At 33.1% G+C, this 13,921-nt stretch overlaps 1 protein-coding gene across 1 annotated transcript; it reads right to left on the reverse strand.

The window, feature by feature from the left end:
- Positions 1-7,439: 7,439 nt before the first annotated feature.
- Positions 7,440-9,232, reverse strand: LOC100779556 (polygalacturonase). Its single transcript, XM_003522927.1, has 4 exons — positions 9,058-9,232; positions 8,606-8,917; positions 7,991-8,509; positions 7,440-7,867 (listed from the first exon to the last, which is right to left on the reverse strand). The coding sequence occupies exons 1-4, from the start codon at positions 9,175-9,177 to the stop codon at positions 7,649-7,651; spliced, it is 1,170 nt and encodes a 389-aa protein (XP_003522975.1). The 5' UTR covers positions 9,178-9,232; the 3' UTR covers positions 7,440-7,648.
- Positions 9,233-13,921: the final 4,689 nt, after the last annotated feature.

The raw sequence follows: 13,921 nt of genomic DNA on the forward strand, positions 1-13,921 counted from the left end.
GAATATATTTATGCTTCCTTGTTAACATATCTTTCAAAAATTTAGAGTAGAGTGACATCTGCTGCAAAGCTTCTCCGAAGGGCATGATTATTTCCAGTTTCCTGAAAATTTCTAAAAATCTCGCCAGATGATGATCTTTTTCTTTCTTGGAAGGTACCACAGGATATGGTACTTCCACAACTTTTTCACTCCTACTCTTCTTTGCATTCTTATTATTTTTTTCTTCTTTTTCATTTTTTTCATTTTCTTTCTTTTTCTACTTCTTTTTCTTTTTCTTGGTCCTTCAATTCTTTATTCTTGACCATTATTTGTTCCTCTTTTTCTTGATTACTTTCACCTCTCACCTTATTTTTCTTGTCATCAGTACCTTTTTTGTCAGCAGTTTTCTTTTTATGCACAACACTATCCTCATCCTCAGCCTCCACAAACCTCTTACTCCTTGTCATCACAACTTTGCATTCTTCCTTGGGATTATGTTCTGTATTTGCCACAAAACTGTTGGATGACTTGTTAGCTATCTGCTTGGCCAGTTGTCCCACCTGGACCTCAAGGTTCTTCAGTGCTGACTCAGTGATTTTATGATTTGACATTGTTACCTGCATAAACTGAGTCATGGTCTCCTCCAGCTTAGTAGTTCTCTAGAATATGTTAGGTCCTTGTTGGGTTGGCCTGTTTGAAGGTCTACTCTAGTCTTTGTTGAACTGATTGCCAGGGTGTGTCCTCCACTGTCCTTGTTGATCATGGGACCCTGCTAAAAGCCTGAAAATCCTCCTTGAGTATACCCTTGTCGCTGTTGATTTCCTATATAATAAATTTCTTGAGTGTTTTCTTCAGTAGGAATACATTGTCCTGTTTCATGAGCCTCACCACAGATGGTACAACCTGTAACTTGCAAAACAGAAGAGTGTGTAGGTTAACCCATAGACAACTTAGTTGGAAGCTTACCAAGTGTTTCTGGTAAAATCTCAAGTTGCTTAGCAAGCAACTTGTTTTGTGCCAATAAAGCGTCATGTGATGATAGCTCTATCAAGCTTTTTTTCATGGGTTAGTGGGTTCTGTCTCGTAGAATTGCATGATCACTGGCTGACATGTTCTCAACTAGCTCAGTTGCTTCTTCACAGGTCTTTAGTTTTATCTTTCCCTCTGCAGAAGCATCTAACAGTTGCTTGGTTTGTGGTCCCAACCTATCTATAAACATATTCAATTGGATTGGCTCGGAAAACCCATGAGTGAGAGTTTTTCTTAACAAGCCTCTGAATCTCTCCAATGCTTCACTCAGAGATTCATCAGGAAACTGATGGAATGAAGAGATTACAGCTTTCCCTTCTACAGTCTTGGACTCTGGGAAGTATTTCTTTAGGAACTTTCCAACAACTTCTTCCCAGGTTTTCAGACTATTGCCCTTGAATGAGTGGAGCCACCTCTTGGCTTCTCCTGCCAATGAGAATGAGAAAAGGCTGAGCTTAATAGCTTCGTCTGGTACACTGGCAATCTTAACAGTGTTACATAATTCAATGAACGTTGCCAAGTGTGCATAGGGGTCTTCAATAGGTAATCCTTGAAATAAGTTCCCCTGTATTAAATGAATTAATGAATGTGGATAGTTGATGTTGTTAGCTTGTACTTCAGGACGTGCAATGCTGGTGAAAAATTGTGGTAATGAACTACTTGAATAATCCTCAAGGGTAATCCTCTGGTCATGCTCTTCTGCCATGGTAATGGCTTCAGGTAATTGAGTGGCAGATTCCCTTGATGATGGTGAATCAGGTGATAATAAGTTAGAGAAATGAGTCTCCTCCTCAAGAATGGATTCAACTATTTTGTCTTGCAGAAGTTTCCTTCTCCTCTCGGCCCTGTTCCTTAGCAATGTAGCTTCAATTTCTAAGTCCAGAGGAACTAAATTGCCTGTGGGAGATCTATGCACATACAATACTAACAGAACAACGGTTATCTGGTTAAACAAGAAAAGATAAATAGAATTTACGAACGAATATTCACAAAAACAATCAAAGAATAACAAATAAAGAATAGACACCTAAAAACGAGCTAACTTCCCAAATAAAAAGAAGTTCCCCGGCAACGGCGCCAAAAACTTGTTCGGCTTCTGACAAGTGTACCGGATCGCACAAGTAGTATAAAATGGTAAGAACCGAGTATCGAACACTCGAGGAACTTGTGTTATTTGGTAAGCCATTTCAGCAAATAGGCTTCTGGTGTGTGTAAATGTAAGTGTGGATATGAACAAGTGTATAGACTATCTATGCAAAAAGAAAGAAAATCATGCGAGAGAAATGATGTGTAAAAACAAGTAGAGAATATGTTGGTCTTCCTAATAGGTGCCTGATGCTAAAAAGATATTTTCTATCTAACAATGCTCATGTGTTCTTATGGTGTCTCCTGAGATACTAAACCCCGATTCCTCATGATAGTTTAGTCTAATCCTGATCAAGCATCGTCCGCAGATTCCTCTTGTAAGACTAAACTCAGCCAATACTAGCTACATTAAGACACACATACTCAACTAAATTATCGCATCCCAATTCCTCGTGAAAGCACGACAACTCAGCCCTGCACTATCAAGGACTTTAGAGTCGGACCAGTTTCCACTGTTGAATGACCCTAACAAAGCATGCATCTACGTGATCAAGGTAAAGGCATACAGGAATGAAAAGCAGATAGCACAGAGAACACGCAAAACATCATTAAATAGATATAAATATATTTACATCAGGTACCTATAGGGAAGATCCAACAGAGGATTTAGTTTTCCATACCAGGAAGCCTTCTTAACAACAAAGAGAAGAACAAGATGAAAGATTGCAAAAATACAAGTGGTGAGGATGTCTCCTTCACCTCTAGGATCTCACAATCATTCACAAACTCATCTCAAGCTCTCAAACCGGCTCCTTCTTCAAGCTCTGGTCTCTGCAGATCTTCACACAGCAAAATCTCTCAAAACTCTCTGGAACTTGGACCTTTCTCTCTCTAGAAACCCTAGACATGCAAAGCTTTGAATCCCAGTCCAAACTCTCTTCACAAAATCTGATTTCAGGCTTAAATAGGTGGCCTTGTTCGTGCTCGTGCGCTTAGCGCACGTATGGACTGCTTAGCGCACAATGTGGTTTAAATTTTGAAAATTATTTTATGGAAATTCTAGAGACTGATTTTGAGACCTAATTTTCAATAACTCATTGACCAACTGCATTTCAATCCCTAATAGTGTTAAAGATGTTAGAAATAATGCTAATTTTCTCTTGTTTGTTGGTTAGGAACACATTTCTATTGCTTAGCAACCAAATTAGTTTTGGTTGCTATTTTTTTGAAATAAATTTCAAAATAGCCACCAAACCTCGTTACAAATACATATTTTTCATATAACATAAATAAGTCTCACCTTATGGATTCCTATGTTATAAATATAAATATCTTATTTTTTAAATTATAAATGATAACTTCTATAAGTGATAACTTCTATGCGTGCACTATTTTTTATTCTTCCATCTTTCTAATTATAATGATTTTCTATATGAAATAAGGTGCATCTAGAATACGGAACCTTTTTTTTATGTCTATAGATGTTTGTTGATAGGTTGAGATAAAATGATTGTAACACCACAATTTTCTCATCTAGTAATTTTAATAGTGATTAAAATTAATCAAAGAGAAAATTAAATTTATTTAATCAAGAAAATTTAATTAAATTTTTTTTGTATCATTTTATGTGATACTGGGTGAGCTTCCAATTAAGTTGTAATATTAATTGTGCACTCCCCTGGACCAAATAAAAAACACTTGTTAACTTACCTTTAAACAAAAATGTCTAGAAAAAATAGGATGACTCTCTGTATGCAAGAAAAAGCACCAGAGAGGTTTTGAAGTTGCAAAGATGAAAGCGTTTTTTTGGTGCTTCCCTGAAATTGGAAAACGTGAATAAGAGAGAATCTAAAACAAAAGTGAAAAAATAAATAACAATTTTGGATGGCTTGGCAGTCTAGCTTTTAACATGCCATTACCGAATTTCTAATTCCAAAAATCTACATATCATTTATACCCCTTAATTACCTATGAAATCTACAACACCCTGGACAATTTTGATATACCATACAAAGTTGATGAAAAACCAAAGGATAAAGGAGGGACATGCAACAACAAATCCTTGTGTAAGAGTGAGTTGGAAAAACAAATTAAGCACTGTTTAATTATCACTTAAAATTAAACATACAACAATGTAAAAATGAGTTGAACCAAAATTTGTTAAGCCCTCTTTCTTTAGCAATAAATTCAACTTTTGCCATGATATTCTATCTAACTTACAATGTTAACTGGAAATAAAATATTTCCTAATCTTTTACTTGAGAGAGAAATCCAATTCAATACAATCCATTGAAATAAAAAGCTGTCAGATGTTTCTAAAAAAATCGGCAAGTTAAAAAAAATGATGATGATGATAGGCAATCATACACACCAATGAATGCATTTGACTGAAGGAAAGAGTTTAATCCAAAGTTTTCCTTTTTCTATCTCATGGATTGAGATGAACGACAAAAAAGAGTCTAATCCAAAGCTTCCTGCAAGTAAAAAAGAGACAATGATGATACATTTGGTTAAGCTGTTAAAAATATGAAAGGACTCAAAAATATGATACCCACAAATGAATGAAGTTGAATGAAGAAAAGAATTTAAACCAAAGCTTTGCTTTTGCTCTCCTACAGATTGAGATAAATGAAGAAAAATTCAAAGCTTCCCTTCACCGATCCGGATGACTGAGATGAATGAAGAAAAGTCCAAAGCTTCCTTTTTCCTTTCCAACAAACTGCGATGACTGAAGAAAAGAGTTTAGTCCAAACCTTTCATGTTCCTCTCCCACAAGTTGAGAAATATTGTAGCATGGGAGTTGTTGCGACTAGTTTAGACAATCTTAATGTTGGATTTTAAATAACCTCTCCCCTTGTAAAATAAAAGAAATAAATTATAGATTTCCATACGCTACGCTGATGAAATTCACTCAACCTTTCATCCTTTCGTAATCCATAATAAACCCAAAAAACAAATTAGAAATTAGAGAAAGTGAAAAATTAAAAATGGACAAACTTACCTAAGTTAAAGAGAAATATCCTTTAACGGTCCGAGAAACATCATGACAATTAAGAATCCTTTGTAGAATTCGAAACCTACAATAGAGCCCTTCAACCCCGATTTAAAATCACTAACACTAATAAAGAAATCATCACCACTTTATATAATTCCTTAACAAATTGTAAATTGTAGCAGAGTATCACTATGTTTTTTTAATTATCAACATAGAGTATCCCTATAAACCTGCCCAGGATTGGTACCACCAAGCTCCTTCAAAGTAAGGTCATACTCATGCATAACCTGAATGGTCATGTTCCCTTTGGATGCACCACCACTGCAGAACACCAAAGTCTCCTTCATTCCAATCTAATTCGTCCCATAGTTGATTTTTCAATCCTTCATAGTTGTCTTCCAATACCCATTATTTGTATCTTATTCAACCGGTGCCTGTTTGGATACCTTCGGTCCTATGGATAGAAGAAGAACCACTTTGGATCCTTGGTCTGTATCACCGATATACCAAAAATACACAACCCAATAAATAATATAAAAAACGATTTGATCAATTGACATGGAAGTGAAAAGGATTTTATTGAGCAAAAACGGCAAAGAGGTCACCCCGGTGAGACCAAAGAAAATACCACTGACAAAACACGTAAGCGAGATCTTTGTATATGTAAATCAAATTGGAGTGGCCCGAAATGATGTTGGCATCGGTAATCAAAATGAGGAGCAACAAACAGGATAAATGGATGAAGACAATTTCGCTAACCACTTGCGAGCTTCACTATCAGAAAATCACGGATTAGCGATTGAAAATTATTGGTCGCAGACCGAGGCGATCTAACCTTGATAAAAAGATTTGTCAGTTGCACAAAACAACAACCAAATTTTTTAGTGACAATACTTCTTGTTGCTAACGCGGCCACAGTGTGATTTAAATATTGAAAATTGTTTTATGGAAATTCTAACGATTGATTTTGAGCCCTAATTTTTAATAACTCGGTGATCGACTACATTTTAGTCCCTAATAGTGTCAATGATGTTAGAAATAATACTAATTTTTTCTCTAGTTAACAACACATTTCTATTTCTTAGCGATCAAATTAGTTTTAGGTGCTATTTTACCCAAAATAAATTTCAAAGTAGCTACCAAAATGGATTTCCATCTTAAGAAGGCTTTCAGAATGTACTATTTTAGTGACCGAAATTAATTCATTCACCATTTTAATATTAACATTCCATTATTTATAATATTTGATTATTAATATTAATAATATTGTTAGTATTTCATATATAATTAAAAATATAAATAATAACATAATAGTCATAAAATGATTTAAGGTGTGATTTTTTTTAAAAAAATTACAATTGTTTATAATTCATAATATAATTGTCTTACAACATAGTTTTCTTTGCTTCTTTTAAAATAAAGACGCTTTACATGCTGACATCTTAACAGCGGTGAAAAATGCTATTTAAACCTCTTTGAGACTAAAAGGTGGTGCATTTTTAAATTAGAAGAACCGAATGGCTTTGTTATGGGAGGTGTGCTTGAATGCACATGTGTTTGTGATGTTTGTGCTCATCATTTATTTTTGATTGTGAGAATGGAGGAAAGGGAGACCTTCTATGATGGGGTTGTATGTGATTGAAAATGAGGTCAAAGAGATATGCACAAGATCAAGGATTTATTTATGTAATGTATCTTTAACTCTATATTTTTTCATATTAAACTCTTATATTATTTTATACTAAGTTTTTATAATTTAGTAATATAAGAAGGAAAGAGGTTATATCCTGTAGGGTATTACACCTGAAACCTCCTAATATTTTATAGAACTCGACTAATCTACTCACATCAACAAAATACAATTAAATAGATAAAAATATTCTTATAAAATTCTCACCTAAATTTAAAGTTCTTAAATAGTAAATTCTACTAAGCTAAAGCTTCATATTACATCAAATAGTCTTGAGTAAAATTTCTAACTTATAAATTTTACATACTAATATCATCATATTCAACAATATTTTGACCCCTAAGAAAATTCTTACCTCAAGAAAGAATTATTAATCTCATCCTCTTCATAGGTTAAACACTGATAGATTTTAAAACATATCTTACACTTGTTTGATCTAATTTGAGGTAACTTTGAATAAATTTAGTTTTGTAACCATTTCAATGTATTAGTTGAATCAATTCACCAATGGGAAATGTCCATTGAGTCTTTTACTGTATATTAACAGTTATTACTATAGTGTAACATATAGTAATAATTGTTAAACTTGGGTATGATTCCTTGACACTTTCTTAACTTTAAACTTGGGTATGAATTTGGAACATATTACAAGCTAATTAATAAGATTAATAAAGAAGACTTCTTTTGGTATTGAAGCAACATTACATATATGATCATTATTTTACCATAGCCACGTTGAAGTATTTATTCACAAGAGAATACAATTACTAGACACCTCCTCTTTTAATGGGGATGGCTTGTTTCTCTACATAGGAAAAATAGTAAAAGAAAAGTGTTAAAAAAAATGGGCATTATTGTTGTTGCTCATTCTAGGCTGCACAAGTAGGAGCTTTTCCTGTTATTGTGGGCTTGACATTAGCACATTTAGCTGTTGCTGCAGCTCCGTTGAATGTGAGATCAATATCAGCCATCTCTACACCCTCACATGGTACACCACTACTACAAACAAGAACCACCCCATCTTGACTTCCTGAAGTGCCCTTAATGTTCTTGAAGGAAACCTTGCTTATCTTGATTTTTGATGGATTCTATGCCATCATAAGAACAAGAAATGGAATAAAAATCAGTCTTTTAAATCAATTTAGTGTATGAACTATAGTCACTAAAATAATATCATCATCCTATACATTAATGGATAACGAATTAAATACCTGTTTGGAGCATTGGTTCCAAGGACAATACTCTTGGTCTATGATGATAGGGTTTGTAACATTATTCATGGTAAGATCTTCAAAATGCATATCAGTAATTGTAATTGCTCCTGGCGTGTTAGGCCAAGTCTTAATTCTCACACCGTTATCTGTTTCATTCAAAGTGCAATTCTTAACAAGAAAACCTGCAACGGGCTCTTCAGAATCGTACTTCCCAAGGCTTCCAACACTAATGCCATGACCAGGTCCACAATTCACATTTTGGACAGTTATATTTTTGCTACCATCACCCAATGAGACACAGTCATCTCCGGTAGCAATGTTTGTGTTAAGAATCTTCACATCTGTGGATCTTCCAATGTGGATTCCGTCGGTGTTGGGGCTATCTTTTGGTGCACTAACTTTAAACCCATCAAATGTGAAATTGTTGCACCCCAAAACATTCACATGAAAGTTTTTGCTATCCTTGGAAGTAATGTCACGGACAATTGAATTATTGAGGAAATTAAAACCAAAATTCTGTTGACATTTGAAAAATAAAGCATAAAAGGGAGTTAAATTTGTGTTAGATAAAGGCACAATATATTTTTAATTTCAATATTAATACTTATTTACCATGCAAAGCATCTTGCAGTCCTTGTTTGTTGTACAATCATTTTGTTTCCAAGCAGTTGCCCCTTGACCATCAAAAACACCTTTACCCGACAGGGTGAAAGAGTTAACATATTGAACAACAAACCATTGATGAGCCGCCTTAAGGTCAGTTGGGTTTGCAGGTGCTTGAATTGTTCCATCAACTTGAACCTCAATAGGAGCCTTGCAAGGACCTTTGACATCAACTGCACCCATTTGGTATGTGCCAGCTGGAATCACAATTTTGACAGCAGTTGGTGATGCACATGCTTGAGTCCAGGCACTTAAGAAAGCCTTTAGAATATGCAAATCACAAATCAATTAAAAAGAAGAAGTGATAATAGTTAAAAAGATCCAACCTTTGAGACTACCCCTATTTTTTTTTATCAAATGTTGAAATGAATTTTTTTTTGTTCAATGTTACACGTTGATACCTGGCCTATATTTGTATTTGGTTTTCCTCCAAATCTTGATATGTCAAGATCCCCCTGTTGTGCAAAACCAAAGTCAAGTAGAAATAAAGAGAAAAATATTGTGATTATAGTGAACTTCATATTGGTTTTCTTTTCCTTTTTGTTACACTGTTTTTGCACTTCTCATGAATGAATTGATTCCAGAGTATGATTGGATTATATTTATATTAGTGTAGCAAGGCTTGAAGACCATAAACATTATTAACAACTATTATCTAATTATATCTTTCCTTTTTTTAGTTGTCTGGTTGATATTTTTTCCAGCTTTTACCAAATAATTTTGCATCACTCGTTAATAACCTATTATTATATTTGCCAAAAATTTAATTATTTATAACAATTCTATTTCATTTCACTATAGGTGATTTAATTTGATTTGAAAAAATATCATGTTTAGAAATCATTATACAAATTGCGGATAAAAGATATCCAAAATTTATCTTTTACGATTGGAAACCATTTAAAAGAATTTATATATTGTAGTTTATCCTCTTGATTTTTACCTAAAGCTGTAAAAGATCATCATTTAGAATGTGCAATGATAAATTATAGTAAATTTCAGCATACTAAATTTAAACTATTTAAACTATAAATTTTATACAATAACTCTTTTTTTTTAAAAAATTACAAATACATATTTTTCATATAATGTAAATAAGTCCCCTCTTATGGATTCCTATGTTATAAATACAAATACCTCAATTTAAAATTATAAATGACAACTTCAATGCTTGTACTGTTTTTCATTCTTCCATGTTTTTAATTATAATGATTTTCTATATGAAATAAGGTGTACCTAGAATACAGAACCGTTTTTTTGGTTTATGTAGATGTTTGTTGATAGCTTGAGAAAATGTGATTGTAACACCGCAATTTTCTCATCTAATAATTTTAAAATAATTAAAATTGATCAAAGAGAAAAGTAAATTTGGTTTAATTAAGAAAATTTAATAAAGACATTTTGTATCATTTAATGTGATAACTTTCGGTGAGCTTCTAATTAAGTTGTCAAATTAATTGTGCACTCGCGTGGACTAAATAAAAAACACTAATTGACTTACCTTTAAACAACAAAGTCTTGAAAAAAATAGGCACTACTAAAAAAAAGTTATTCGATGATGATTCTTAGGGGTCTTCAAAGACGGTTTTTAACCGTCTTGGAATACTGTGTTATGGTAAGTCAGTGGATTCAACGACGGTCATTTGACTGTTGTTGTACATGTAAGTGTCTGTGATAGTTATTATAGAGGACTATCTTAGAATATGGTTTTAATTAAAAAAATAAAAACACATTTCTTTCTAAGACGGTTTCAAACAAAAAACATCTTAACTAGAATACGTTTTAATTTTTTTTAAAAAAAAAAGACAATAACCAGTTGTTTCTAAGATAGTTTTGGTGAAAACCTATCTTCGAGCTACACATTCTATGATGGTTTGCCACCAAAAATCATCATAGAATTTGCAATTTAATTTAACAAAAAAATTTCATTTTCGAAGATGGTTATCATAGATATGATAACTGCCTATGAAAGTTTGGTTTTTCTAAGACGGTTAACAACATAACCATCTTAGAAAGTGTTGTGTAATTCCACTAAGTAGCATAACACAATTGAGTGATAGCTACAAACTCTCTTATGGGTGTGTAATTCCACTAAGTAGCATAACATAATGAAGTAGAGGTAATCATCAGCCTATTTCAAGCTAGGCTATCATTTAGATATAATGCATATTAGGCCAGGCCAGAACTAAAATAGGAATTCCCAGAGCTCAATCCAAAATTCCATAAGCAACATTTGATATTGAAAAAGGTAACCAAAATTGAAAGACTTTTTTTTACCCTAATCTCCATCTTGAAAACTAATATACAGTTTAGGATGACATAGATATATAGGAAATTCACTTACCATAGAAGTAAATCTTGCAAACTTACTCTCCTTACTAACTCTTTCTATAATTCAAATTTCATAAATCTAACTTAAATTATGTGATATTATCTTCATAATGATCATGCATGTCAAATTTTAGGTTGAAAACCATTCTGAAATTCCACATTAATGTTAGGTTGAAAACCATTTTGAAACATATACAAGTTAGTGGTTGAAGAATTGAATTCCTTATTACAATCATTGTAGCCATTGAACTTTCAGTTTAGGAAATTCACTTACCATAGGAGTAAGTCTTGCAAATTTACTCCCCTTACTAACTTTTTCTATAATTCAAATTTGATAAATCTAACTTCAATTATGTGATATTATCTTGATAATGATCATGCATGTCAAATTTTAAAATGAATTTTATATTATAAATATATAATATAAGAGTTACTCTTGGTGTAACTTGATCCATCCTTCCTCTCTCTCTTTATGTGTGTGTGTGCGTGTGCTTATATATTTGATCCTACCCTTACACACACATGCAAAATCAATTGTTAAACTTGACAAGCTTAGTCTTTTGGTAAATTTTTAGGAATTTAAATTTTGTCAATCCAACCATTCAATGATGTAATATTATATAAATGATCATGCATTCCAAATTTTAAATAATCCATAAATTCATAAGTATGTAATTTAATAATTGACATATTTTAAATAGCTTGTTATATGTAAACTACCTTCACAAGCAAAATGTAATTTTCATAATGGCAATTGATGTTTATTATTGTTTACTGACCTCTATGCAGATCTTCCCCCTGATAAGGAACCACTAGATTGGAATACTAGAATGAAAATAGTTGTCGGTGCTGCAAAAGGATTAGAATACCTTCATGATAAGGCAAAATCATGAACAATTTCTTTAATTCCAACCAATAACTAATTTTCATAAGAAATGGAGTACTAATCAAAGTCGAATGTATGGTTGCAGGTTGTATGGTTGTAGATTGCATGGTTGCAGTTACTAATCAAAGGAAGAATGTATGGGTAGTTTCCTATCTATTGATTACATATATGCACATGTGTAAGGCAACAAATGTTACGATCAATATAAAACAAATCATATTTCAGTCATAAATATGAACATAAGACAGTTAATAATGTTCGAAGAAGTTCACCTCAGACTTAAATTAGTTTCCTATGAGAAGAACAAGCGGGGCACACAAAGGCGAGGCAACACGTGGGAGATGTAGTCAGGGCACCACCACAGTTGACTGAGGAAATGAGGGACACGAGGGAGGGCACCACCACAACTAAGGACGAAGGGCCTACCGAATGAAGGCACGAGGGCAGAGGTAATGGAAGAAGGTAATGGAGGACAGAGGTGATGAAAGGAGTGGCAAAGTTCTGATCGCAGGCACGAGCTGGGATGAAAAGGAAATTTGTCTATTTTGTAAATTAGAGTAAATGTAAGTGGCAACGGTTTTCATAAAAAACGTCATCATTTTTGTTCCCTCTATTTACTATACTACCACCGCATCAAATACGATGATGGTTTTTAGTAAAACGTTGTCGTTTTTAGGTATCATCTATTTACAATATTACCACTGCGTCAAATATGACGATGGTTTTAACGTAAACGTCGTGGTTTTTTTTAACATATATTTACAATACTGCCACTACATCATATTTGACAGCAGTCCCGAATAACCGTCATCATATTGATGTCGTGGAATAACTTTATTTTAGTAGTGAGGATGAATCTCTTTGTGCAAGAAAAAACGTGAGGAGTTGAAGTTGCTAAGATGAAACCATTTTTGGTGCTTCCTAAAAAGGGAAAACGTGAATAAGATAGAATTTGAAACAAAAGTGAAAAAGTAAACAACAATTTTGGGATGGTTTGGTAGTCCTGCTTTTAACACTCAATTACCCAATTTCGAATTGCAACAATCTACCTATCATTTATACTCCTTAATTACCTATGAAATCTACAACACCCTATAAATTATCTCATTTTCATAGCTTCAAAAGGTTCAAATAAAAATAGTTAGCATTTAAATGATAGTTAACGTTATAACATTTTAAGTAGTGAAATAATTGTTTTGTGTGTGTCTGATATCCTTGAATTGATAAGTGCTCTAGAATTTATTTCTAATCAAAGTAAGGGAATCTACTCATTAATTACATTTTTGTAATTATGTTATTTTTTAGGCTAAAAATTATTTTGAGCCTTGATAACATTAGTTTAGTTATAATTAAGAATTTTCATATTTTTAGTTCAAGGAAATATTATGCATTAATAATTACTTTATTGAGCATAATTAGTGTTTTAGACATAAAAAATTCATTTTAAACTAGATTTGAGTGATTCACAAGACCTTGAACTAATAATATTATTCATGAGAATATGGTTTATTTATCAGATTCAAATTAATTAAAATATGATGGTTAGATATGTCTAAAAATATTTTTTTAAAATCATATTTTGGGAATGACTAAAGAGCCCCTAGACTTAATTATGGGACCTCTATATAAACTAAGAGAGACCCCTCATCCTAGGAGTTGGTGGCTGAGTTTCAGGAGAGAAAAGGTGAGGCTGGGTACTTGGTTCTTGAGAGGTAAGTCTGATGTAGCTCCATGTAGAGCATGTTGACCTTGGATCTTCTTCATCGATAGAGTCCTTGGCTTCTTGAAGATCAATGACAGCAAAATGGAGAAGGAGGAAAGGTTATTGGAGATGTCACTTGAAGGAGAAGATGAGTCAAGAACAAGCTCACCACCATAGGAAGCCAGGGATAAGAGCTTGAAGGTAGGAGAAGATGAGTGGAAGGAGAGGGAGAGAAGGGGCACAAAATTTATGCTTCCAATGAGGTCTGAACTTTGAAGTCTAATTTCTCAAATGATCAAAGTTGAAAAAATGTACACACAAGACCCTTATTTATAGCTTAAGTGCC

The sequence above is a fragment of the Glycine max genome, chromosome 4 (assembly GCF_000004515.6).
Source record: "Glycine max cultivar Williams 82 chromosome 4, Glycine_max_v4.0, whole genome shotgun sequence".
Classification (NCBI taxonomy): domain Eukaryota; kingdom Viridiplantae; phylum Streptophyta; class Magnoliopsida; order Fabales; family Fabaceae; genus Glycine; species Glycine max.